The sequence below is a fragment of the Bombus vosnesenskii genome, unplaced genomic scaffold, assembly GCF_011952255.1.
Source record: "Bombus vosnesenskii isolate JDL3184/JDL3185 unplaced genomic scaffold, Bvos_JDL3184-5_v1.1 scf7180000016279, whole genome shotgun sequence".
NCBI classification, from domain to species: domain Eukaryota; kingdom Metazoa; phylum Arthropoda; class Insecta; order Hymenoptera; family Apidae; genus Bombus; species Bombus vosnesenskii.
In genome coordinates, this window is record NW_022884348.1 from 1,778,284 (window position 1) to 1,803,608 (window position 25,325).

Sequence of the window (25,325 nt, forward strand, 5' to 3'; positions counted from 1 at the left end):
GATCTCCGATCCGTCTCCACTTAATTGCATTAGTTCAGGTTAAAATAATCGAAACGCTAATGGAACAGATCTTTAGTTTCTCGGATTTGCGGAATGTTTTTAACCGGACTCTGATCATTCGCCGTCTTCGCTGTTAAATACAAACTTCGAGCTATTGCACGATTTATTCGCAGACGTGCAACAAACAATTTTATATCCTCGAATCATCGATACAACGTGTAGCGGTATATGCGTCTTAGGACGTTTCGATACGAAGATGCCACAGAGGATTAACACTGTGCGACCAACATAATGTAATAAACAAACTCTGGACAAAGCAATTTCGCTGCTACGTGCAACCTACGACCGGCGATAAGTCCAAACCTTCCGGCACCTCCCCTCGACCAGTATAAATAGACGACTATGTCCTCCAGAAGTCAGTCAATCGTGCGAATAAGTATAACGAATGAGTCTAGCGAATCGGCATTACATTTAGTATCAGTATCGCGGTATCGGGCAATCTTATAACGAATATCATCAAGCGAGCGACGCTTGCGATTAATTTTGTATTCTACATTTTAAAATATCTGTAAATATAGTTAATTACATTAATCCGTCTCGTTATCAATTTAACCAACAATGCGTCTCACCGTCCACCACCAATGTTTGTATGGTAATCGCTTTTACCGAATAATAATCTTACTAAACCAAAAGTAAAGCACATTTTCAAAAATTACACTCGCAAAAGACATGACGCATATTCGACGCGATACGAACATATTCGTTTATTATAAAAATATATATATTCACCCTTGTACATTTAACGCGTTCTCCGCTGCTCCGATATACCGTGGCTACCAAAGGAGTCTACCAAAAACCCACTTACCCTAGCCAATTTTAAACAATACCACGTTCGATAACCACCCCGATTATTACAACGTCCATCGCTCATCGACGATTACCCCGAACTTGCACGTTCTCTTTATCCTCTCAAATATCCAACCTTAAAAAACATAGGTACACCCCTACGCTTGCCTAAGATCACCGTTCTTCCTACACCTTTCTCTCGCGCATAACATTGTCTATCTCGTCGGTCCGGGTGCGTGCATCCCTCTGGACGACAAGAGCAAGCATATTTCAGACGTCTCGTCCTATTGAGAGCGACTCGAAAGGGGAGGCAAAACCCCCATGCGGCAATATCACCGACGAATTTAATGCCCGTCTATTAGCAGCGGGGTGCGGCTGATGCATTGTTCGAGTGGCCACGTGCAGGATGACTACCCCGCGAGGAAACGTTTGATCGTCCAACCGGCATAGGAATATAGAGAGAAAGAGAGAGAGAGAGGGACGGTAGGAGAGAAAATACAAAAAAAGGACGCACGTCGTGTCACACTTGTCGTAGGTTATTGGATTTGGAACAGGGTGTTCTGCACGGACCTGCCGCGTTACACGGCAGATTAGGCGGCGGATACGAGGCGATTCACCACGGTCAAGTGTCGATACACTGACACTGTTTGCTCGTGTCGCCTTCGAGCGATGATCGACGGAACATTGTCGTTAATCGGATTTATGATACTGCAGCATCGCGTGTTATATACGGGACGTATGGCGCACTTGGTACTGTACGAGACTTTCGAGTGCATATTGCGTTGAGGACGAAGTGCAACTCGACGTTGCGTTAACGCGTTAACAAGTAGAGAGGAGTTAAGTGGAGGTGGCACGAAAATTTCTGAAATATTTCCTTTTTGGGTATTACACTCGAACTCGAGCGATTCGCTGTACCAGTTTTGAACTCGTTAGATGTATATTCGTGTTGAAATTCTCTTTCGTCTAGCTTTTTCAGAGCTTAACGATCATGTTAGCGCGCGTCGTCATTGTTACATCTCACTACGATTAAATTGTTTGTCGTTTCGAGCATTCGTCGACCCTTTATGACACAACTTATCACCGTCGCCACGACTCGAACGAATCACGTTTTCCTATAATCGACAAACGCGAATCTGACCAATCCTCTTTCTATTCCAGAAACCTCGGCTCCCATCGCCGCTGAAATTCGCGAAAGCCAGCACACCTGCGTCCAATCTCCTTCGAAACATCCGTCGCATCTATCGACTCGTCTCGATCCGATCATCGATCCCCTTAGTCGGCAGAAAAAGTCGAAGCGTGGTTTTCCACCAGCTTGCGGATTTGCTCGGAGCAAGTGGGCGCGAGAAAATTCTGAAGCGGAGGAGGTCGGTAGTTCGTCTCTTCTTGGAGGCTCGGCTCGGCAAATTAAGCTTCCCAAAACACCGCGAAACTGTTAATTAAGACTCATTATGCGCACGGTCTGGCTGAGCCCGTGCGGGTTTGGGGTTGGAAGCGGCGAAAGGGTGGCGAACCGAGCTACCTACGGACGCAACAGAGGCAGACAAACGGGCAGACGGAGCAGGCGGGCAACCGACGACAGACAGAGAAAGACAGGCACGGACAAGGGGTGAAGCGAGACGAATAGAAGAAGGTAAAGGTGAGATGGAAAGAGACACGGTATGTAGGTAGTAGCTCTGGTCGAGGCAGAGCCAAGAGGAGAGGGAGAGCGAGGTCTCCGACGAGCCGAAGGAAGAGAAAGAGGCGTTGGAGGTGGCGGTGGAGGAGGAGGGGGATGGTTTAACCCGAGTAGGAACTTCTTAATACCGCGACAGCAGTCGGGTTCATTGTGGGATCAATACAGAGACGACCAGGCGTAGGAGTGGCAACCGTTGCCTCATTGGACGCGGCGTTCCCGCATGGTGATTGGCCGGCCGTGGAACTACCAGGAGGCGTTTCCTTTGCCGTTAGCCCCTCTGTCGGGGTGAACGAAAGAGGGAGGCCAGGTCCTGACCCTCGCCAGGAAGGAGAGAACACGCGGCAAGCGAAAAAGACGGAGCGCCGCGGCGCGACCAGTTGGAAAAAGACGGCCGACCGGTCTACGGTGAGGGTGACACGACGCCGGGGGGTTCAGTCTGTGTTCGCCCATCAGAGACACATCACCAGCTACGATACGGTCCGGTTGCGTCTCTCTTCGTCGCGAGGGTAGCTCCTTGCAGCCAGGTGTTTCGTGCCGAGATAATCGAAATCTTTTCCTCTGTCCACGCATCCAAGCTACCTTCCACTTGATGCGCGCGTTTCAACGTTTACGGTGATTCGAGTGCCGACGAACGACAGTTTGACGTTACGCCGCGGGATTACGATTGGATGGAACATAAATTTTGAGATAGTTTCGACGGAGAACAGGTGTTTCGAGTACTTTCGAACGGATCTCGTTGAAATTTGTAGTTGCGGTTTCGTGATTCAATCCTTGGATCGTTATCGAGCGATTACCGTTCAAAAGAAGAGAAGGATTTCAAAGGTATTTGGATAAAGATTGGTTCGATCGTCGAGAAGATTTGAACGACGAAGGAAACGTTTACGTCGTGAATATTCGATCGCTGGAAGAAGCGATACGGAAATAACAAAAGTCGAAGCGTATCGTTGATTTCTCGTTCGAGGGAACGACACGTGGATTCGAAGGACTCGCTACGAAACAAACATTTTTACCTTCCAATTCAGCCGCGCTCCGTGTCGTTACACACACACGCACACACACACTTACATCTACTACCACCACCACCGCCACCACCACCACCACCACCATCACCACCACCATTGTTATTACAAAACATCGAAATACGTTCAGTGCTAAACGTGACTAGCAGTGAAAAATAATCGGATCGTTGTTTTCTAAACGATCAAGTGACCGCTAGTGTGTCGAAGATACCGTGTTGACAACCATCAAGATCACTTCTCTCGTAAAAAACAAGTCAACGCCACTTGGTTGTATTTTTCTTCTATACCGAGCAATACATCCTTTCCATTCACCAAAACAGTCTCGTCGTTTAACTTTCGACGCTTCTGCGAGCATGCCAGGATCGATGCAGAAACCGCTGCCACGATAGACGAACTCTTGGTTTCTCTATCGTCCACGTCGAAGCACAACGTAGGCAGAAATTTCGGAAACAAAACTCGTCGTTCGTTGACGAAACGCGTAACGTGAAGATGCGTGGATCCGCCTGACACTTTCGAACGGTTGCTACTCATTTCCGTAATAATTGATCGAACGAGTCGAACGATCGTCTGGCAATCGGACGACCAGGGTATAACGAGTCGAAGAAGAGAGCAGGAGTGGAGGAGAGTGGACGAAGTGGAAACAAAAGATAGTGTACGAACGGGTGGTGCGACGTTCGGGTACGCACGTCGGCAGGCCGGCTCTGGGGTGCCGGGCCCGGGCGGGGTGATGAGCTGTTCCGAGGTGATGTATCAATATTATCCTTACCTCTACCAGAGGCCACCGCCGCCGCCGCCGCCGCACCCGACTCACCCTCATACGGCCCCGCACACCCATCCCCATGCGAATCCGCATGCGGCCCACGACAGCCCTACAAGGTCGGCGTCTTTTCAATCGTTTTCCGCGGCTACAGCGACGCACCAGTACGACAGGGTGAGTGAATTTATTTTATTCCTTTTTCTTTTTTTTTTCTTTTTCTTCTCGTCCGATCGTTGATAAGAGTAAGTTAACGAATAAGAAGAGCAACGGTTGATCCGCGTTGCTATTCGACTTTCGGATCGGCGAGCAATCGCCAAACGGCTGAACAATGCTCGTTTACGCTTTCGTTTTGCTAAATTTTATTTAAAGCGTTGGAAAACGAGTACTCGCTCGTTTGGATAACTTCTTTTTGCGCGACGAAACAGCCTTTTCATCGTACGCGAAACAAAGAAACCTCTTTCCGAGTAATATCGGCGTATTCCACGTATCGACTGTTCAAACGATGAAACAAGAAGCGAAACAAGAAGAAAAATACGACCGTGGGTCGTGTTTGAAAAGAAAGGAAGAAACGATTGCTGTTTGTGTTTGACGAGCGACGTTTCGTGGCTCGTTACACGTCGTCAGGGTCGTCGAAAATTTAGACGTCAACGGCTCGTCGGTATCCCGTTCCTAACACATTATTCATAAGAGTACGTGCTGTCATGCGGGACGTGTATCGCGCGGCTTGTCTCGTCTCGAGATTACAAGCTGGTCGCGCGTTTCAACGCGTCCCGCCTCTAAAAAGGACCACGACAGCACCAGTGCCGACCGACTGACTCGTCGTCCGACGTCCGATTTCCAATTCGTTCCCTCCGTAATAGCGTAACTTGCAGAGATACAGATTGCGTAATATTCTTACGGGTCTTCTCTTCCATCCGCCTGATTTTTATTTTATCGACGATGTAGTCTTTTTGCGGCCGAGGTTCGTCGAATTTTGTTCTCTCTATGGTGTTGTCGTTGTCTTTAGACGACCCGTGTATCGCGCTCTTGTAGTCGAAAGACGCGAGTTTTCGATTTTCAATGCTGGCAACGTCAACCAACACGTTGCATCGTAACACGATATTAATGACTGGCCGATTTGCTAACGAGAAGATTTATTTATTCCAACTAAATGTTGCAATCGGCGTATCAAACTCTGTATCAAATTCTTAAGATAGCAAACGATCGCGTAATAATATGACGTCATCGTTGATAATAATATTCGACGTTTATATAAATTACGTAATGACAAGCTCGCGATGATCTGTATAAACGACAGCTAAGCTCTAAATCTCCTTCTTCCCCTAACGATCGCGCTTGTTTTGAACAAAAGTCGTAACGGACGTTGCAAAAATTTATCCGAATACGCCGATGGTTGATTGTTGATCGTAAAAAATATATAGAAAGCATAAAGCGCGAAATATCGGTATAGACAAATCACGTATAAACCGTTTTGTTTAATCGATCGTGTATTTTACACGGAAGATATCGAATTTCGTGTCAGTCGATCGTCATAATTTCCACGTTAACGCTGCAGTTCCTTCTGCAGTTAATATCGCGGGTGATCGTGGATATCGCGAGCGTTGAAATCTTGTTGGACAGGTCTCCGTTACGGATTATGACACCCCGCCAGCATTTGTTACGATATTTCAACCGCCCTAAGCGCTGTACACGCGCCGTGCCGGTACTGCATTCGAATTAGCGGAGTTCGTTTCGAAACTGGAGGAACTAGTTTGTCCCGTTGGCGCAAGTGTCTCGAATCGACAGGTAGGTAAACGCATGGGGTGATGCGAAACTTTCTTTGAAAAAAGTTTGTCCGGCGAGTCGTGGACGTTGAAAATATCGAGAGCGTAGTGTCGATCGTTCGACAGTTGCGTAGTCGTTTCATTATGACAAATTTTACGAGTGTGATATCGTCGTTTATTTATTTCAGTTTCGGTGTATATATCGAAATGTGAAAGAGCATTCTGATTATATCTAATCCGCGTACTTCGCGAAACGTTGACTAGAACAACGTGTACGATAGGCAGAATTAGAGTAATAATAACGCGAAATAAAACGCAGATATACGGTTGAAACTCGAAGCACGAATGAAAAGCATTGAAACGACGATAAATTATTCGTCGCAGGCCGAAGATCTAATTAGAATTATTTTGTGTGTGAAATTGATATAAAGATATTCGTGGCATATGCTTTCGACGAACGTTTCTAAACCGTGATTATGAATCTCTGTGAACTTTGAATTATTTTCTGCATACTTGGCATTCACCGCTACATTGTGTTTTAATAGAAATACCGTTGTGACGTGCTTGGCCTCCGTCGAGTGATCCGTCGTCTGCCATTATTATTGTTTGTGAAAAAGCATTACAAACGTTGTATAGGAAAATTAAAATACATTCAAAATTAAGATACTTCGTATCGTTAAATTCATTGTAAATAATCTTGCATTCATTTAACCAGAAAAATATCTGACGTCATCGATAATTTCATTTGAAGATTTGTATATAAGCACGTGTGAAATCGATACGAATCAAATTTAATTATCCTCTAATTATTATTATTCCGTGGCGATCGACAGATAGTTAGGTTACAAAATGTCTCATCGTCCGAAAGTTTCGAAGCGAGCATTTCGAAGCGAAATGGAATTTAGAATTGTCTCGAGTTGGAAGATTGTCGGGTTTGGTCTCTCGTCGGTTAGAGGTTCGGCAAAAGCGATCCCATTATACAATATCATGTTTGTAAACAATCCAAGCAGCTCCTGAGGTGTTTTACTTTACACAAAGTCGGCGAACTCCCGCTTTTAGCCGCGCGTCCTGAAATAGTTTTGCAGACAAGGGACGGAACGAGAGTTTCTGCGAGTTTCATTCCAGGGATCTTTCGCTGCATCATTTTAATATGTCTGCTCGGAGGTCAGCCGTGCTTCTTGCCCTCCCATGAACTCATCCGTACACCATGCCACGTCGAATACTGTTTTTCTCGTTATTCTATTCGTTCTATCTATCTCGACCCTTCCTCGTCGCCTCTTTTTCTTCTTCTTCGCTTCCCACATACTCCCTCATCATCCTCTTCCTCTTCTTCCTCGTCTCGTATTTCATAGAAATGCTGAAAAATCTCGAGATTCGACTGTTAATTATTCCGTAATATTCTTTTAATTGAAAATAACGAGTGGCATAATTTCAATTCGAAGATGTAGATTCTTCTGGAAGGTAATAAATTGCTTCTGTTCTAGAAACTCCGAGTGAGAAATATTGCTTCTCAAGAAACAACGAGATGTAAATCCGTTAAATAACTTTTCAGATTCAAATCTCTCTGTTTCTTTCTTCCAATATTTTCCAAGTTGAATTTTTAATCGATTAGAGAGGAGGGGGAGGGTACTGATGAAGGAGCAACTGTTTCGTCAGCGAATTCTCCGAAATAGTTTCCATCGAGTAACACTCGCCCCTCCACCGGGTTCGACACGGTAGAAAAAAAGAACGTAGCAATGCCTGGATCGAGGAATTTCCCTCGAATCCTCCGGCAATGTATCTTCCGAATCATTCCACTCATTGTTTGCCCAAATACGCCGCGCGTAACGTCTCACTGAGACGCGATTGCCGTTCCATTGGATACGTTCGTAATTTGTTCGCGGATATCTGCTCGCCGCCCGACCGTGACAATAAAAATCCCTTTAACGAATCTCTCATATCTAACCGTAAATCGGTATTATCCAAGGTGAAGTTAAGAATGTAGAAAACTTCCTTCCATATCTCGATTTCTATGGTAAAACTGTGATCGATATCGCGCTCCTCGATAAACAGTCGCTGCGAAGTATTTCGTAATTTTATACGAATAGGTGTTTATCGATAATTGGTAAATAAATAAGTGAAAATAATGGACGTTGATTAATAATCGATATAGAATCATTTCTCTTAGAGAATAAGGAAATACTCTGTCCTTAATGCGATTTGCGTTCAAAGTGATCGAATCAACGAACGGCTTAGTATCGGCAACGATTTTTTCGTAATTACATGGATGTTCGCTTTCGCGTAAATTCAACGATTTGCCAGGATGTTTTATAGCAGGAAGAGAGTAAAACGATAAATACGATGGCGCGAGATAACGCGCAATGTTATCTTATCGAGCGGCGCTCGGCACCGCTCGAAACCGATATCGCGTCGCGGCCATAAATAATAAGTAATGACCGGCATTACTTTGCCGACATTGAGAGGAATGTCGAGACGACGATGAGCTATCATGGCTGCTTACCTACTTAAACTGTTTATCATGCGGTAAATTATACGAGCCGAGAATATGCTAATGAGAGGGCCGGAGATCTAACTGCATCTAAACGACGTAGATCGCTGATACGGTGAGGACTAGTGAAGAGAAATTTCTGAACGCCGCGCCGCAACCCGACAGTAGTTGGATGTTCTCCAGAAAGAAGAACGTATCGCGTCCCGACGACCGAGAGCACAAATCACTTTCGGTGCGGCAAGAGCGCGCCCGCGTGAGAAAACACCCTTCCGTAGACCAGCATTTTTAACGCGACTGTTACGCGTCAACGATGCGTCTGGTCTGGTCCAGATTCTGGTACGTTACAGCGAACGAGAGAGAAACGGCAATATCGATGCAACGATAGTTAGATTATGCTTTGTGTAAATTTCGCGATCAACGTTCAGTTCTCGAGAAACGGATAACTCGTTTCCAGCAATCCATTTATAGCGAGGAAATAATATAAACGCGTAACGATAAATTGCAAAGTAAATTTAAAAGAATATTCGTAACCTGTACAGTGACTCTCTTTTATGTTTTTGTTGGTGGATTTAGTGGAGGCGATGGCCGTGGAAGAGTTTAGTAACGCGTGGTAATCGTTCCAATTCCGGGTGTAGGCTATCGTTAAAAATCGATCTCTCGTTTATCGAACGGAGCGATAGATAAGAAGGCGCCGAACGTTCTTTTATCGAAGCGAAGTTGCTGGCAGGAGCACCGTTAGTCCAAGAGGCTGGAAAAAAACACGTCTTCGCGTTGGTTTGGCCGCGTTCTCGACGATCGTCAGATAACGGAGGGGAAGAGCGTTAAAGCTCGGAATCGCACGCGGCGCAAGGTCGATCTCGATGCTCGGACAGGTTTCTCGCGAGGGAGCGTGGTCCGTGCAGGGCTGGTGCGATCTTTGAGGCAACTTTTCTTCCCGAAAGTCCCTCGTTTTCGCTTGAGGGAAGTTGAGCACGCGGCGGACGGGCCACGGCGACACGAGTTTACTTTTATTTAAACGTTTCTTCTTTCCTTTTATTTAGGGCCTGACCCAAGGGCGCTCATTTTGTTCCTTTGCCGGCGCTGACCGGTGTCCACCGGCTCTGAATTAATAGCCTCGCGTTTTTCGCCGTGCTGTGGCTAATATACGCGCGCGTTTCTCCCTCTTTCTCCCTCTTTTACTCTTTTTCTCGCTCTCTGTCTGTTTCTCCGTCTTGTCCCGCTGCTCCTTCCTCGTTTTTCTTCTTCCTTCCTGCCGCGGCCACCTTCCCTCGTGTATATGTACGGACTCTATACGCCCCGACGGTTACACCAGCGCGTTAAAAATGCCCAAGCCGTTTTCTCACGCCGCCACGAAGCTCTACGTACGTGCTTTATTGCCCCTGCGTACATGGGACCAAGCTCACCCCCCAAATCTCCGATCAAACATCGTCCGACTAGCTTCTACCGATTTTCCGCTTTGTTTAAGCAACTTCGTCGTTATCGCCTGGCCGAAGGAAGAATTCGCGATATTCTAAATGACAGATCACGACGAGCATCTTGTTGAAATCGAGCTCTTTACGCTCGAAGTGTGCAACGTATACGAGCCACTTTAAAACGAGGATGTAATTCGTTTTTGTTCTTTTTTCACGTTTAAGTATCACGGATGGAGGAAGAATTTTAATAATATTTCCGATCAGTATAAAATTTTTCATCGTAAATTATGGTACGCGTGTCAAATATGCAGTGAACTGCAGATTACGCGTATTAGCGTCTATAACTGAAAGAAATTTTCCTTTTAATAAGCAATCGAAAGATGCGCGATTACGTGTCGTTCGTAAATTTAGTGCGACGCTGCGAGATCTCGGAATCGACTAAAGCGGCAGGCAATTTTTACGAGCTTGACGTAACTACTAACTACGAAAAATCATGCAACACGACCATAGAGTTGGTAATAAAAATTCAATAAAATTGGACGTTTAGATAGTAACCTTTGTAAGCAGTAAACGTTTTAAACCTTCCTTTTATTATCGCCGTTTTCGTTCGACTATTTTTAAGACTCATTTCTATATAACTCTTCGTAATAAAATTCCTATCAAAATCATTAAAAAACGTTGAAAAAATAAACATCATTAATCTTGCTGCTTTACGTTAATCCCTGTTCGTTATTTACGCACTTTGCGTATCAAATTAAATAAAAATGCATCGTGCTTTATTCGACTCATACAGCCGTAAATACGTCTTGCGCTAGACCTAATAACTAAAAAAGAAAAAAGAGAGAAACATCTAGCATTTATATCCTTTTTATCGCATTCGCGTATCTCCTTAAATAACGTCAATAGCATAAAATACGCCCGAAAGTAACTCTGGAAGCTAAAGGAATAACTGGGTTCTAATTTTTCTTCTTTGTTCGAACATAAGATAACGTACGAAGCTACATATCTGGTTAAAGATATCACGAACAAGCTGTATCATTTTCATATTCGAATGTATCATGCCTCTGTTCAGACAATATTATGCTATATATCTCGTTTACCGTTAAAACAAAAAATCCGTCTCGACAATTCAACACCGAGTTGCCATTCGTTTGCCTTTAATTGGCCATTCGCGATAAGATTATCGCGACATCGCTGTTAATCGACCTTATTAATCCGCCGCGTGACTTCACCGAGGAGTTTCACGAAAATCAGTAGCGACACGCGATTAGAATTCATTTACAGCGGCGTTATTTTCCACGTGCAACCGGCCCGCGGTTTTAAACGAATTCGCGGAAGAAACACGACGGACAGAAGCCCGTCGATAGATCATCGTCGTATTGCTGGACCTCCGCGTTATTCGATCTTAATCATTTTTATCGCGTGATACCACCGCGGCGGGGGCCTCTTTGGTCAGGTGGTTGGCCGTTTAACGCTTCGCTGTTCGTTATCTTGCGATCGCCAGCGACGAGAACGCTAAATGCCGATAGCAGCGGGACACCCGTGGCTCGCTCGCGACGCCAAACACCGGGATTCGCATGTAAAACAACCGATCCGACCGCAATATTCGCCCAGACGGATCGTTAATTCTTCGCGTCCACGCTGGGCGCGTGAAGCGTGTCTGAACAAAGGAGACTCGAAGAGGGCTTGATTTAACGTCCTGCTGCTACTTTCCACGTGTTCCAGCTACGAACGTATGGCTCGAGCGTATTAATAGCTCGATTGTCGTTTTATTGAAAGAATCTACCGATCCGTTCAACGCGTTTAATTATTACTATTGTTATTTCGTTATATTTCGAAAGGAAGAAACGATATTTAGTTGCCGGAGGTTGCGAGTCTTCGCGTAATTTTACAGGCAAGTAGAGTACGAAAGAATACCAGATACGTGCCCTTTTAACTGTTCAAATTCCTGTTCACGACCCCCAGAAATTAATGGGGCACGAAGAATCTCTTTCGCTACATACGCTCCTATTCAACGCTCACGAAGAAGCGTACATCGTGTTGGCTTTTACAGAGGACTCGTATACGAATTTTCTAGTTTTAATAGTCGCTGGCGAGAAACCTATTTCCCTAACGCAAAACCATCAACGTTACCCCCCGTCAAGTATCAGCACGCAAGTATCGTGGCAACAAAGTTTCACCTTAAGTAGAATAAATTTCACGTCCGCCATACGCTCGCAAGGCTGAACGAAGCCTAATAAAACCTGTCAGGCTCGATAATTTAATTCTCAACTAACGTTCTTAACGAGGACACGAGTTCATATAAAAATTTGGTCGGACCGTCGGCGCAATAAAGTCATAAACGGGAACACTTCTACGTTGGATCGGTCGACCAAAGGGACACGGTTCGGACGTTTCGAGTGTTTATTGGCGTTTCACGTGGGCGTTTCGCGTATAAATTCCAGCGTGTGGAAGGGTCTGCAAGAAATTAGTCAACAAGAAATCGAGAAGAGGAGGTTCGCTTCGGGTCCGGTCTGATCGCGACGCGAGACCTTGTGTACAAAGGGAGGAGACAGGTGCAGACTGCTTCGCTCGGAACCAGGCAAGAACTTCCCTATCCTTCATTAGCACTCTCGTTACCAGCTCTCAGTTTCTTCGATCGCGAACGCGTATCGCTCTTCTGCTGACTTTTCTACGAGCTCGTGTGCTGTTTTCCCGCGGTCTACTTTGAAAATTCACGGAGCTTCGGCTTTTGCGTTTTCTTCGTTCGTCGCTGACGACCAGAGCTGTAATTGCAACGATATAATTGACAATAAAACGACCATACAAGCAGTCTGCTGGTTTTTACGAGCTCGCAGTAAGTTTGAGATATACGAGCAGAGGATGATGATGCTAAAAGGTGAAACGAAATGTGTCGTAGGTAATTAACGTGATCCCTGCTGGTCAGATTTTACATATAACGCACCACTAACTAACTTTCGTACGAAATCTGTTCGTATAACGATACATTTCGGTTAAAACGAAACGATCGCACGTTCCATGAAATTCAAAGATGTTCAGAAAATTTAATCGAAAAATTTCTTTAGACGCGTTTATCCGGATCGGGATTAGGTCTCGCTGTTTATCGTCTTTCGTCATAATCTCTTAAATAACAGAAGAAAATAACATCTAAAAATAAAGAAATGTATCATTTACGTAGTTGTAGGCGCTCATGAAGATTGCACATTAATCTCAGTCATCCTAAGAACACATAAGGAGTCATAAGTTTCGGCTGCTGAAAAACCATCGTACCATTACTTCCGCCTCCGGCACGCGTTCATTAATCTCTCAAAGACGAGAGAGGAAACCAACGAGATCTATTTTTAAAAAAATTTCCCACCCGTAACACGAGAAATTAACGAGGAATCGTTCCGCTAAAACGTCGAAACGGCGATATTATTTTCGATATAATTGGACAAGCCTAAACTGTTTTAGGTATGCACAAACGTACGATCAATCGTTCCTCTAATAATTAACGGATGACAGTTAATTGCTGACAGAACTGCTGGTATAGGCTGGTCGCAAGATGGTAGCCAGCTGATTAGAATTTATCGAACAGAAGAACCGTAAAAATGTATCGCTCTGGGAGATCTGCTCGTTTCTGATGACTCAAATTTCCGAGAATTCGGTGATAAAAATAACATTCCTATTCTGTTCCGTTGATTTTAACGCGTTCAACTTTATCGATTAACGAGTGGACGGTCATCAGGCTGTGATAACATCGGATAACGAACGAAATATAAAAGTAGAAATGAAAATCCGATCTCCACCGCGTCCCTCGATCAAGAGAAGCAAATACTCGTCGGTGATGCTGCGTGATTTTCACTTATCCTGTCTACGTACACACACGAAAGCAGAGATCGTTTAAACTTTAAACGCTGGATCGTGCGAGCGTAATCGCAAACTGTTGGAAACGGGAATCGTTCGCCAGGCAAAGAACACGGGGCGAGCTACCAACGTAGTCGGCTACGCTGGTTGTTCGCGTCAGAGAGAGCGTGTGCTCCGCGGCTGGTTGATCGGGAGCCAAGCGTAGAGAGTGGGGCCGTAAAAGCGCATTTTTCTCGGGTATCTGGCCGATTAATGAACCGATGTCGTCGCGAGGACCACCCCGAAGGGAACGCGTACGGTACGTGCAGCCCTCGCGATAGACTTCGAAGCCTCGAGGAGCACTGGTCCGGACTATAATACCTAAACTATAAGCAGCTCCCGTCCGTCCTTCTATAGCAGCGGGTTCTCAAACGAACCGCGCCTTTACCTGACCAAGTTTTACGATCGTCGCGCCGAGGTGGCGATGTGTCCTCCCGTTATCGTCCGGGCGGGATCTGGCCAGGCTAAAGCAGCCTTTTGCCACGGACCTTTTTATTATTTCTCTTTTCTACCGCGCGTCGTCTTGTTGCTCCCGTTGTTCTCTTCTCGCTTCTTCCTCCTGGTCTGGAGAACGGTCGGTCTCCTCTCGACCTCTGTGGGAAAGAGACGCCTGGCCCGTTTCGCCTCTGTTCGTGCTAGGCGACGACCTCGTTTGCCAATTTGATCCCGCTTCCACCGGCCAGTTCGAAGCGATCCAACAGCTTCGATACGGAGCATCGTAGACTATCGATGCTGCGTTTTTTCTCTTTACGTTCGGCAGTGAGATCTCGATGTTGACGGATGAAGGTATAAAAGAAGAGCGACGAATTGGTAGCCAGACTGGATATGTCGTCGTAAGAGTCGATTGATCCGTTTGGAGAACCGCGTTCGATCTTCGCGTGGCGAACTTCATTCGCTCTGATGGGGATTTTGATCGCTTGCGAAAAAAGGAGATCGTCGATGGGGTGCTTTGATTAACAAAATGAAAAAATATAGATGCGCGAGTGTGTAACTTTGAAATTCGTATTACAAGCAGGATCGTAGAGGCAAGCAAAGATTTCTATCGCCGTGGTAATTATCGGAATGTATTCCAACGAAAAATATTTAACGGAAAAAGAAAATAATTCGTTACGCTGATTTACAAGCCGCGTATGTTTGGAACGTTTCCACTGCTTTTTAATATTCTCCCTCCGTCATCAGTTAGGTGTGTCAGTTTCAACGGAAACATATGTACGTGGATTATCGAGAACTCGCCAATTCTCCTCTGTTCCTACCTTCTGGCTTCTTGATTGCCGGATAAATCGCTGCGTTGAACGGATGGATACGTGCGGAGAACACACGTACTTTAATGTACCGCTGAGTTTCAGTTTTATTTATAACGCCGTTTCTTTTGTCGTTTCTCGTATGTTCCCCTCTCCCCCCTTCCCTCGTCCCTGGTCTTTTTTATCAAAAAAGCCAGAGGGACGATCACGTGGTATGACCGAGGTCGCGCGGCTCCGCGACACGAAAAACTTCGACCAACGACTTCGCCTTCTTCCTCGCTCTCGTCGTTTTAATGAAGAAATCTTGCTTTTTAACGGAGGCGTTAAAATGAAATATCGTAAACGGATTTTTCAAGAATTACAGCTGTACGGAATTCCTCGCGTTTCGAGTCACGGACGATTTACAGGAGAAAAGTTCAACGACGAAATATTTTCAGAATTATACCAGCCAATTTACACGCTTATCGGCCGCGTTTCTTCGAAATTTCAGAAACCAAACCGATCCCGAGGAATCTCGATCATTCGCGTTTCCGCTCGTTACCCGACCAGTACTTTCCACGTCTCTTCAGACGATCCGATGTGCACCAGACCACGTTTCGAATCTTCGACTCGTTCGCGTGCAACCTCAACCACAGACACAGCGGTGATTTCATCTTCGTCGAGATACGATGTCGTTGAATAACGCGTATCAGGTGACTTTTGGCATTCTCGCCCCGGTGGTGTTGCCGACATTCCTGCCATTGCAGCGAACGTCAAAGAAGAAAAAAAGCCTGAAGTTGAAAGAAAAAAGAGAAGGAGCTGTTGGCGAGTTCTGGGGAAAACGTAGCGGATCAGGCTGGTGTTTCGCTAGGCAGAGCGGAAAGAAACGGTGGCGAGGCTTGGTTCACCACGTGACGAGAGGACTGCGATGGCAGGGCCGTGGCGAGAGGCCACGAAACGGCGAAAACCGGGGGGCTAGAAAGTGGCTGTGCACGCGTGTACACTCGGCGTTAGCCGTATAAATTATAACGGAGGTCGGGGTTTTTGCGGCGTCACATGTTCAGCCTTTTTTTCCGCCAGGCTTTCCTAGCTTCCTACATAAATTAAACGCGGAGAAGCGTTTCTACCCGCGTCTCCGCGTGGAGGAGGGCCTTTAAAATCCTCCTCTCTTGGTTGCTGTGTACGTGGAACAGAGACAGATAGATAGAGGCCAGAGGGAGGGAAAGGGTTGCACGTAAAAATATATAGCGCGCATGCGCTCACGCGCTCGTCGATATTACACCCGGTTTCGAGCATATACGTGCGCGGCTCTCTCGTACAAAGCGGACAGAGAGCGTAATTACGCTTAATATGCAGGTATTGCCTGGTGAGCGAGGAGAAAAGTTCCTTAATGAATTCGCGGTAATGGCTCCACTGAAATTTCATAGTTGGCGCGCCGCACCGCCGCCGTGTCCTTCTTACGTAAAATCTTTCCACGGGAAGACCGCAACGCCACCGGTTGCCGCTCGATCGCTAGAAGAGCGACGATTATTGCCGGATCGTGAGAGTAGGAATAGGTTTCCGTTGTTGCCTGACTAGCCGCGAGATTTTATTGCTCCGAGGTATTAAGAGTCGTTTTCATCGAGAATTTTTAACGTTAGAACTATCGGACCGATTCGTAATTCTTCGTAATAATTTAATTAGATTTATAACAACGCAATTTTTCGAGGTTCGCGTTGCAGGTCTGGTAAACTATATGCACAAAAGCGTTGTTTTTTTCTTTACTGTGTTTTTTTCCTATATCTTTCAGTTTGATTTCTTTCGTATAAGCTTCGCGCTTCAACGACCGGCTGGAGAATTTGTCAAGGTTCGTTTCCTAAGGCGAAGAATCGTTGAATCGATCGGCACCGCGTAACGATCGTTAGTTCGGAAAAGGGATCAGACTTATGGAAGTGATCCTTGGAAAACAGTTTTACGCGAAACTATATAGGTTTTCGCGAATTCCGTTCGCGTAATCGAATTAGAATTAACGGCACGGTGTAAAAGGAAGTCGTCCACTTCGTGAGAAAATGGTTCAGTAGTCGTCGAACGCAGTTTAGTTCCGAGAAAATATGAACGAAGGCCTGCCGAGGTTCTCTCACGTCTTCGTTTTTCGTCTTTCTCTAAGTTTGGTCTGAGTGATTCACGTCTGACTTTTTCTTCCTCTCGCGATTCCATTGAAAGACGAAATAATTGAGGGATGAAGCATTGTCTTATTTAAATTAACGAGCAATTAGCGTGACGTTTTTCTGCCTCTTCCTACCGTCCTACCACTCGCATTTTATTTCTCTCCATAAAAATAAATTTTTTTTGGTTCGATATCGTTTTAATCGACTCTCGTTAATACCCTCCTCGTGTCATACTATTATTAAGAGATAAAGATTACATTTCTTTGATCGTTTATCAATATTCGAGTAAGAACTGTTTTATTTTAATGGGCGTCCCTTAAAACAAAGCCTTTTAAACGAGACGTTTGTTTAAAAGGAGAAAGGATATTTCTAGCTTGAAATTCCTCGATACGAAAATAGAAGTTTCAATCAACTCTAAAATACTTATAGGATCGATGCATAAAACTGAATAAAAACAGCGGAATATAAAAAATGCACATAAACTAAAATAAGAATCTTAACTGATCACACATGCTACTTACTATCGTTCCATTAAAACGCTCGTTTTATTTTAATATGTAACCGGGAACGTTTTATTCGTCGATTATTTCACAACGAAGACAATTTATTTGCTTCAGTAGCGTTCATTAAAAAAAAAAAACAAAAGGAAAAATCTGGAAACCATCGTCGTCTAGCCGAGAGGAAAATCCCACGTATAAAATAGCCATTTACTATCCGCGATTAATCGAGCGATTATTACAAGAAGAATCCTCGATGGAACCGACTGGTTGGATCTCTCGCGAAGCGCGTTTCCCGCGAAAAGTAGGACGACGCACGATGAACACGAAATGATTTATTTTCACGTAAATCAATATACGCCAGTGGTGTTTTATCGGTGTCTGCTGTTCGATGGAGCGGCTCGCCGAGGCATTCCCGACGCGTCGTATTAGCAAAGATCGATTACAGCCTGTAATTTGTTGTTCTCGCTTCGCCGGAATAAATTTCTACGGACTAGTTTCTCGGTTCCTATATGGTGCACCACCGCGAGAGCTCCCTTGCGTAATCGACGGAGAACGCGCGCTGGAAAACCGCGACTCGAATCGCTGCAGACAGGTTTCTTCTGCTCTTTCCCTTTTTTCTTCTTTCATCCTTCGGTCGCTGTCTCCTTCTCTACTTTTCTATGTCTCCGAGCTTGTTTTATTTCGTTCTCGCTGGATCGCGTGCCCGAATATCGCAGCAAATGTTCTAAAATATTTGGAAAATATTGAGTACATACGCCGAAGGGTGGCTTTGAAAATGTTCTTTCTTTCTTCTTTTCTCATTTTAAGAAGATAGCGGGGAAACGCGATATCGATACGTAATTATCGAATCAGGTATCTATATCGTGCAGGATAATCAACGTAACTACGATTATCTTTGGTACTCCGTTAAATCGAATTAGTAGATTTTTCAAATTTTTATTCATCCGTTCTATTTATATAAAATTTCTATTACCCAACAATAATCGAACAACTTGTTCCCACTCAACGATCATGGTGCAACATTGAATATGTCGCAAGCGTTTCCCTTGGCGACCGTTCGTTTCAATTAGCTCTATATTAATAAGTCAATTATGCGCCCGGCGAGTAAACAATTTTAACGGAGTCGTAATTAACGCTGCACGATACCGGGGCACGGTCGAGTTCTCTGGGAGCGGCGCGAGCAAGCTTTCCACTGCAAACGAATTCCACACGTGGAATCGCAGAAACGCTACTCTTGTTAAATCGCGATTAAAGTGCTATATGCTTAAACGCGGCGCGCGTCCACGCTCCGTTACAGACGTCGACCTATTCGAGGCGAACTCGTATCCATCGAAATCGTAATCCACGCTCGAGCGACTCGTGACCGCCGCTCGATAGGTGGTCCACAGTCAGAATTCAGCTCTCACGATTTCAGTTGCCAGTCGTGTTTTGGTAATAACGTGTCTCCCGAGATATCGTTTTTATATTAACCCATTAAAGGTGTTTAGATCGCTCTTTTAGTTACACGCATTTTAAAACTTTGAAGCTTTATCCCGCTTCGGTTGCTAACTTTATATCCTACGATTTTTCGTTATATCGTCGAGTTGTTTATCGAGACCTCGTTGTATAATTTGTACCAACGAGATCGTTCAATTAAAGAGCCGAATTTTTCATAAAGCCAATTTCTCTTTCCTCGTCTCTACACGCATGTGTACGTATCTTGCTGCTGCAAGAACAGCTACTTCTTCCTATGCTTCGCTGCCTCGGAAAAATCCTGCCAATTGCTTGCTGGTCAAAGGGTTAAGTAAAGACGTTAGCGTCCCGTCTGCCTGTGGGAACTTCCGATGTACCAGGGAACGTTTAAACGTACCGTTTCTCTCGTCCCGTTTTATCGATAAAACGGCACGGTATCGTGAACAGGTGGTGTCATTTGCGAAAGTAGTAACGCCGAAAAGGAAGATATTCGACGGTATATAGCAGCCATATTGATTTTTGCATAGTTATCTTGCTCGTGTTTGTTGGGCGTGCCGAGCGTAATTGGTAGCCTCCGGGGCGGTTTCCATTATTTTTTATTTCGGATACGCGAAGGCAAGAGGGAATCGACGTTAAACGTCGAGCTCCCTTCAACCAAAGACGTCGTCTCGCTGCGTATTTTAACGTTTAACGCGGTTCGCGGAGAGAGTAAATGTAATTGGAAAAGATTCTCGCGGGATCGAGGCTTCCCGAATGGCGAAGGTTCGGCGTACAGCTTCGGTCCATTGGCCTGGCCGTTATTGGAATTTCTTCGTGATACTGTTCCCGCTTCAAGGTGGTTCGACCTCGTTGCGAATAACGAGAAGTATTAATCGAAATCGAAGGCTCGACCGTGACCCGCGTTCGACGGCTCTCCGTTACTTTACTTGTTCGGGGACAGGTGCCATTTCAGAGTTCCATCCCGTTTTGGTGTACGCGACGAGCGCTGTGCGTTGACCCGATGCGCTTTGGCTTTGAACCTTGACTACACGGATTATACGTATATCTCGTCGATATATAGTTTGAACGAGTGTATGGAATTGGCAAATTTAACGCATACGAAGGATCAGACGTAAAGGTGGAAAAACGACAGACCTGCATCGTGTTATTATATTTTTTCAATATCTTCAATATCGTCTATAATCTATTCGATCATCGCCCATGCATTTTTGTTATTACATTTGCGATAAAAATTCCACTTTTACTTAGTCTCCCGCTGTAGAAACCACCTTCCATCGTTTTTAAGTCATTCCTTCGCTAACACTCAATCTACTCGTTTCTCGATCGTTCTTCCTCCAAGAAAATCCACGTTTCGCGAAAGCCCCGATCGGATCTCGATCCTGACACCGTGTGGCTGTCGTTCGATCCGGAGGAGTGTGTTGCTGGCTCGAAATGATCGTCGCCGGCCTTTGGGGAATCGGATCAGGTTTTACCACTGCCGTCAGTTCGGTTTTTACACGATGAGCAACGGATTGTCCACCGGTCTCTTTGCCTGGCACCCGATCCACGGACCACGGCTGATGCTCGGCCACGCAACCGCTGATCACGGCCGGGTCACGTATGAATTTTTTCGCGGAAACCGGTACGGCGGGTTCACCTCGATTTCGCGACGTTTCGGTGAAAGTCTCGCGTTGTTTGCTTTTTCGCGCCCGTTGTTCACTCGTTAACGAGACCACGCCGGAATTCCATCGGTTTCGTCGTTAAACGAACGACGATTGCACGATCCGAAAGGATTCTGCGGCAGTTAAAGAAAAAGATGGTCGAAAATTGCGCTTAGATCGTGGATTTTTATGTTTTATTCTTACAGTCACGTTCATTTCCTTACGTTTAACTATAAAAGTCTGTTGTTTCGGTATTGTATATTAGGATGAAAAGGAAAATTCTCGAAAATAGCTCGCATGCTTGTACGAAGACGACATCGAACGTCGAGTAAGGTTGGACCTTTCCCGTGGGTATAAAACCAATACAATCGCTACAGTTTCTACGGCCATTAAACGAGCTTTTCTCGAATTATTTCTTAAGCCATTTAACTGCGAAAGTCCACGACGAATAGAATTAATTCTCAATTTCAATTACCATAATGTAAAGTTACAAAACTACAAACGTCCGAGTTAATCCTTAAATCGTAGAATGCATTGCCATGTGCTTTCATACGGGTGTTTTTTTCCAGCCAATATAAATGATTTTAATTTGGCTCGAGTATACGGGTGGTTTTCGTAGAACTATTCGTAAAACATAGCGGGGCTCGCGGAAATATTTGCGCGCTTACAGAAACCTTTTTGTGAATACGTTATAAACGAAACGTTTTAGAATCTCATTAACAGCGCAACGAGACGCGGGTATCGTGAGACGCGACATGGCGAAATTTAGAAGCATAAAGAAATATCAATCTTTTGATCGAATTACAGAAGATGCAACGTAGATAATATCGAGGAATATTTTAAAACGTTTAATTGCTCGCTGTTCAATTTATTTTCTCCTTAATGCGCGAAACTGTCCATTTATTTCGTTTGTTAAACGTATAATCGTAGCTGTAATATCTCGAGACGTATAATTACGTACTTGCACGAAGTTGGTAAATTGTTCCTTCGATTCTCGTACCTTTCAACTAGGTAAACATTCAGTCGATTAATTACACTATCCCTTTACGATATCGAATCCAACGGATGGTCCGGTCACCTGTTCGTTTTTTCCACGCAGAATGATCGTCCACGTGGATACGTATCTCTCATTAAATGACGTTAATTAAATGGAAAGTGTTTTTGACTCCGGTAATTTATTCTCACCGAACGTCTCACTTTTCACTGTTTCAGCACACGTCAATTTGAGTTAAATATGTGTGTCGCGCGCAAGCTTGCAACCGCCAGCACCACTAACTTTGTGAACTTTTTTGCCAGCCGATAGATCTTCCTTTTCATTTTCAAACCACGTGTCCTTATTTTGAATAACAAAAAATACACGAAAATAAGGATGTAACGTTAACATACGATATAATAAACGATCGAGATCAGGATTAGGTTCGATTTATCTCGCTTCCGAATGGCCATCGGTAACTACGTGACAGAATTCGGCTGATTTTCTTAAATATAACGCTTAATTTACATATTTCGCAATATTCAGAGTAGCGAATTCTTTGTACCAAAATCATTCGAACAGGTGACCCTCTGTCTCTATTTCGAGCGTCGTGTATTCCCGCGAATACGACCGATAACCATCAGAATTTTACGAAACGTGTCGATCTCGATCTCGATGTCGCAACAGCGTTCTTTGAAAATAAGGACACCGATGGTCGATTAACCGAAAGGGTGAGCCGGCGCGGTGTATCAGAGATCTCGCGATGAGTGTCCGCGACGTGGCGTGTGCAAACGACACGACAAACATCTTTATTCATTCACCATGTCCAAGAAAATGTCGGCGCGTCTATTCGCAACAATCTAAAGCCACAAATCACAATTAACTCTGCGCGTCCTCGTCCGAATTTGAATTCTTCCTTATCCCAACGCGCGGGTATATTTAAACACAATTACCAGGAGCGAGCTGTCTCTAATCCGCCCAAATCACGAGCTTCTATCGAGAAAGATTAACGGCGTCGCACAGCTACCGAGAATTTCAGATTTTAACAGAGGCGCTGCTAAAACGTTCGTTCTTGTAAACAATAAGAGAATCTAGCGAGTATCTGCGAGATAGAACGTAATCCATCGTGTACGAAGTTGCGAAGTCTAGAATATTTAATCAGAGGGTGTGCATTAATACGATAATCATAATACAAAAAATAGATTTTTTATCTTAATCGTTATAGTATAACTTTACCGTCCCCGATCTATTTTCATCTGATAATTTTCTACTTTTCCTTACGCACTTCTCGATATAGAACAATACGAGTTAAAAAGTTACTTTCGTTTATACAAAAAGATCGCGTAATTTATCCGACGACACCGAGAAATCAGATCGACAAGCGATTCTTGGTCGGTCGCGTGCAAATCGAAATCGAGCCGAACAGAATGGAACGAAGGCGATCAGGAACGAAGTCAGGAATCGAAACGGAAGTCTCCCGGGATCTGTCGACGATATATAAACGATCGCAAGATTTCCAGGGTCTTGGTGGTTTTTGCCGGTCGTAAGTACTGCAAGTTTGTCGACGGACGTGTCCATCTGTCCATACGAATTTACAATTCAATGACTGGCTGCAAAAGGAACGCGTCCATGGTTTGTCACGAAGGACAGTTAGACAGTGTATAAAGAGTCCTGTGCGACCGAGCTTCGACGCCGCCACTTCCTTCTTCTTCCTCTTCTTTTGCTCTCTCGTTTTCACCTCGCTTCCTTCACTTCCTTTCTTCTTCTTTCCTTTCCTTTCCCTTCCTTTCCTTTCCTTTCCATTCTCTTCCTTCGTTTCGACTCTTCTTTCCGCAGTGTTGCTTACGTAACCCAAATATTATTCCATTGGCCGGTCGACTGGATGACTGTCCGTGGAATTTCACCCTTCGACAAACGCTCGTCCATCTGGTCGACGATTTGCAATTCCGAACGGCCCGTTCGCCCCTCTGTCCCTCTATCGATTGAGCATAATTTTTTCGCCCGCTTTCCTCTTTTTCTCGCCGCTTATTCTTTTCGGTTTGGATACCGTTTTGTTCAAGTCGTTGATGCTAAAACGACGATTTTTGAATCGGTCGAACAGAGAAGCAAGATGATTTTGGATGCGTTCGGATAGAAATACGAAAGTTGTCGATTCAGATTGAATTTCGTGGTTTAGCTATTACAGAAACAGAATTGTAAAAGGCACGCCCACGTAAATAGCACGAACGTTTAATTCCTACGAGAAATCCAATCCATCGTCATCCACGATCCATCTCTATCGTATAATGAAAATAATGGAACAACGATAGCCATTCGAACGTCTCGTGGAATCGTTTGGCGGATCGGCACGATCCCTTTGACGCGAGAAAAGCGAACAATGCGAGTAGTCGCGAGATCTCTCGACCATTATAGACGAAGGGAAGGCTCCCGGAAGTGTGGCGAGATCGAATCGATAGCGAATAACCTGTTGCTAGCGGAGGACAAAGGAGAGTCGGATTGAGCAGCGGGAGAGGGGAAAAAAAGTAGAGTCAACGGGTATCAGGAAGCCGAGGAAGCCTTCGAACTGGCACCGGAGCCACGATCTAGGACGATTTCAATACTGGATCGTTTCAATGCCGCGCGCAAACAATTGCTGGCGGCGACCTCGATCGGGAAATGTCGATGAAAAATGCATCGGTTATCGAGAACAGCGTAGAGGTAACGTCTGACACCGATTCCGCAATCTCGATAGGGATTCTTTGAAATAAGGATATTGCGAAGTAATCGTCTCGAGTATTCGATCAGCTTCGTAATTGCGAGCTAAGATTATTTTGTCGTTGTGGAAGTTCGATAATGGCGAAACTCGATCGTACGTTTAACAATGTCTATGCATTTTTACCGAAATAACGGTATATTATGAATTCTTTTGCGAGTTCGTCGCAATGTTTTCCGTGCGATTATCTACCGTTTGTTCGGATAACGGTGTCGTACCAGTTGTCAGCGAGGTTGGTAGTTATTTTGAAACGAGTGCAAATCTAGCGAAGCGTGAAAAGCCAAATCGCTGACAATTCTTGATTAATTCTCGAAAACGGCCGGGCGACAAATTTTTGGCTGGACACGATTCATCGGTCGTTCGCCAAATTCTTCACGTGCTTCGGCCGCTGTTCGCTCGAAATTCACCGACAACGTACCGTAAGAGAGTCGTTGCCGAAATAACGACGTCCGCGCTGTCAACGATTCTGTCGCCTAAAAATCTCTGTTATGTCGTCTCGCGTGTAAAAGAATTTGATCTAATTGTGAAACAATTTTGTTTCCATTCTAGGTGAATACTCGTTAGAAACTCGAACGATACATACGTAGATACGTACTCTGTATCGTTACTGTTATCGTTTAACGATTCAATTCTTAACCAACGCACCTGATGTATTTCACGTTACAAGAAACCGCATAGTATCGAAATAATTTATTTTATATTGCCTTCGTGGAGAAACACCAGCACATTTAAGAATGAGCGATCGTGTCGGGCTCAGGACGCAGAGCAATTAATTAGGAATTGTTTCTACGATATC

General features: G+C 44.8%; 1 protein-coding gene across 2 annotated transcripts in view; it reads left to right on the forward strand.

Moving 5' to 3' along the window:
* The first annotated feature begins 4,267 nt into the window (after positions 1–4,267).
* Positions 4,268–25,325, forward strand: part of LOC117242819 (protein vestigial) — a 76,796-nt gene continuing 55,738 nt past the window's right edge. For both annotated transcript variants that reach the window (XM_033509777.1, XM_033509778.1), the window contains exon 1: positions 4,268–4,471. In XM_033509777.1, the coding sequence (XP_033365668.1) occupies positions 4,268–4,471 (204 nt within the window). The remainder of the gene's footprint in view (positions 4,472–25,325) is intronic.